General features: G+C 32.8%; 1 protein-coding gene across 13 annotated transcripts in view; it reads left to right on the top strand.

The window, feature by feature from the left end:
- LOC102678780 (peripheral plasma membrane protein CASK) overlaps window positions 1-3,342 on the top strand; it is a 241,295-nt gene that overhangs the window by 226,128 nt on the left and 11,825 nt on the right. For 9 of the 13 annotated variants that reach the window (XM_006620907.2, XM_006620906.2, XM_006620914.2 and 6 more), the window contains one exon: window positions 1,097-1,126. The exons of the other annotated variants lie outside the window; for them this stretch is intronic. In XM_006620907.2, coding sequence (XP_006620970.1) covers window positions 1,097-1,126 — 30 coding nt within the window. The remainder of the gene's footprint in view (window positions 1-1,096; window positions 1,127-3,342) is intronic. 13 annotated transcript variants of the gene reach the window in all.

Genomic DNA, 3,342 nt, shown 5'->3' with positions numbered 1-3,342 from the left:
AAAAAAAAAAAAGTCCATAGTCGAAGATATCGATCATAAAGGGCTCGTAAAGGAAGGTAAATTTTTCTATGAAACTGGTCTTTAGAATGCCTTCATTGTCTGTCTATTTTTATGCTTCACCGTCTCACATATACATACATACACCTGCCCTTTAATGTTTCTTTTTTCTTCTATAGAAATATATATATATATGTGGATGGTAGACATTTTTATGTTTTTTTTTTCACTTTTTTGTCCTTTTTTTCTTTTTTTTTTTATTATTAAAAATCTAATAAATTGTACATCTACGAGTGATCGTTCAACAGGCCGCATTGTAACTGTAAAGTCTTTGCGGAAATGAGCCACAAAAAACGCGATTTAATAACGTAATATAACTTAATGTCGAACGTGAGTAAACTGTGGCGTTGCTCGACGCTTGTGAAAACGGAACATTGCTCGATCGTTCCTGGAAAATCGATTCTGTGTATCCTTCTCTTCTATCTATTCTATTCCTCAAGATTTTCCATTTATTTGTACGCATTACACCGATGTTTATTGAACTCGACTTTTTATGTAATAAAAAAGTATCATTTGATAAATACGTACAAACAGAAATCGATTCTTCCTGCGAAACGATGAAGAAGGTACCGTGGTCTTTGGTTCTCCAAAGCTCGCACCTTGGTGACGCTTTTGGCTGTCGCGAAGCTACGAGCTCGATCATTTTTTCGTACGATCGATATGGATCGAGATTTCAAGACTCGACTAGATCGAGAGAGGAGAGCTAGAAAGGAAACTGCATGTGTCACAGCAATGCGCACCGTGAATCTCGGAAGCGTTGACGTAGCGCGACATTCCAACGTAGGTGTTCTTCTTTCTTTTTTTTTTTTTTTTCCTTTTTTTTTCTTGTCTTTCAATTGTGTACATCGGGAAGAGAGAGAGAGAAAGAGAGAGAGAAAGAAAGAGAGAGAAAGAGAGAGAGAGAGAGAGAGAGGAAGCAAGAGTAATGACAAGAGAGAGAAAAAAAAATAGAGAAATCGAGAAAATTCGACCGAGATCAAGTTTTGATGAACATGTTAATTAATCGATCTTCCTTTTTTCTGTTTCTTCAACGCTCTAGTTGTTCAGGATTAAGCCTCTGCCAGTGTTAGTAAGTACCGCCACTTGATCTGGTGTGATTGGACTGCTGTAGTTAGAAGGCTATGCGTTTATTCATACATACATATATTATCCACATTACATTTTGAACACACGCATATTGTGTACCGTGTGCGGTGTGAGTCTGAGTAAATAACGTTACGAACAATTACGCGCAAGCTAACGCTCAGATATCAAGGCAATGCTCGTGATTTTATCGCTCGTGTGATGTTTGATCTTTTCTTTTTTTTTTTTTTTTTTTTTTCCTTGCCAATGGTTTTTTTTTTTTTTTTTTTTTTTTTTTTTTTTTATCCTTGCCAATGGTTTGTTTTTTTCTCTTTTTTAGTTTTTGTATTTTAACGTGTCATTTAACAACTAATCAACGTTGACATTATATTCATTCGTTAACTGTGCATATGATGAAGATAATGTCAAATATTGTAATGTAACTTCGAACAGACAAGTTTATTGATAAATTTTGTTTTTTTTGAAAGTAAATAATTCATTGGGAAAAATTTTATCAAATATCTGCAGCGAATATATAATAGGATCCATTTAGATTTCTCTTAGAAAGTCTGAAATTTACCCAGACCCAAGCTGCATGATTATTATTCGATCACCATGTCATACGCCATCGCAAGAAAGTAGGCTTCCATTTACTTCATTCCATAATGTTTCCTGCATTTTTTAGTTCTTCGTTTTTTTTTTTTTCTTTTATTCCAACATTTTGCTAGGTGAATATAATTTAAATGATAAAAACTTAATATTCAAGATGTATTAAGTTTCGTAAAATAAAACGTTTATTCCTTTTTTCTCTCCTTTTCACCTTCCTCCACCTCTCAATCTATCTCATCTAGTACACCTGAACACAAGAGTTCTTCTTTTACTGCTAATGTTATGGCGTGCCTCGTAGTCACTGAGAGGCGTAGATGATTGCGCGACCATTGAACCATCACGTTAGATTTAGCCGTAGAGATTAGGCCTGTACGAATATACCAATTTTTCCCAATTTTAATTTTCATTTTCTCTTACGTATTTTACACTCAGTTTCTTTAGTTCTCGAAACGTTTGTCGGAACGATCTCACGAATCTGTCAGTTGTGTAAGAAAATCTTTGCAATTTTTAATATAACTTTGAGGAATGATGAAATATTCTTTAATAAGAAGGAACGGATATAAGTTTCTCTATTGAAACTTTTCAAATCTTTTCGCGTATTTATTTTCACATAAAATAGGATATCGTTGGGATGATAAATTGTTTCGTAAATCAAGTTTTTAGCTTGCAGGATTCAGATATAATTGATAGAATCTTTTCAAGAATCAATCTTTGACATACAATTTATATTTTATCGAATATATCATGTAATCTTCTTAGTGCTAGCCAGCTTTTGTTGTTGTAACATTGTTATATATTATTTTTAATAAAATTTAAAAATTACAATAATTAATTCAAACTATACAATTTTTAATTAAAATCATATGAATAATTAGCATGAATTTTTACTTATTGATACATATAAACATATTTATCTGAAATATGAATCACTATAGATATATCTTCAAATTTCTATAAAATGTGCATGATAAAATAATAATGAAAATTCCATATATTTAATGATAAAACCATTCATATGTAAAACGAATGAAAAGCTCGTATTTTTCATCAAACCATCATTCTTTTCAAACAATGCTTTCACTGAAAAGACTTTCTCGTTAATCGAATACTAATCCAATCTACTCGAATCTTTTAAATGCTTTTCATCTCGAAAAGAAGACAAATTAAAATAAAGTATCCTAAAAATTACTTACAAAGATTAATTCTCAACAAGTCGCGTTATAATTATCCACCCAAAATGACCCCCCCAAAAAAATCAAATTTTTGGAATATTCGTGCAAGGCTGGCTCTCATTAAACACGAATTTCATTATTCACTACACTCCACGTCCCCTTTTTGAATTCATAATGAATTATCGTCGAGATATATTCGATTTGCGAATGATACGCAAAATGGCATTTTTATTGTCACTCAGCATCATCATCATTATTATTCTATTCCTTCGTATGCCGTATTTCTTATTCGCACATTTACGTAGAGAGCCCGAATGCATACTCTGCATATCGCGCATTTTCAAGCGTATATACGTGTGCGTATGTGGCGTGCGTGCGTGTGTCGGTGTGCTGTGTACGTACTACTGTGCAGCATCTAGTGCTTCAGCTTATTGTTGGAGAA

This window comes from Apis dorsata, unplaced genomic scaffold (genome assembly GCF_000469605.1).
Source record: "Apis dorsata unplaced genomic scaffold, Apis dorsata 1.3 scaffold_563, whole genome shotgun sequence".
NCBI classification, from domain to species: Eukaryota; Metazoa; Arthropoda; class Insecta; order Hymenoptera; family Apidae; genus Apis; species Apis dorsata.
Note: the sequence above shows the minus strand (reverse complement) of the source record. Positions and strands in the feature narration are given on the sequence as shown.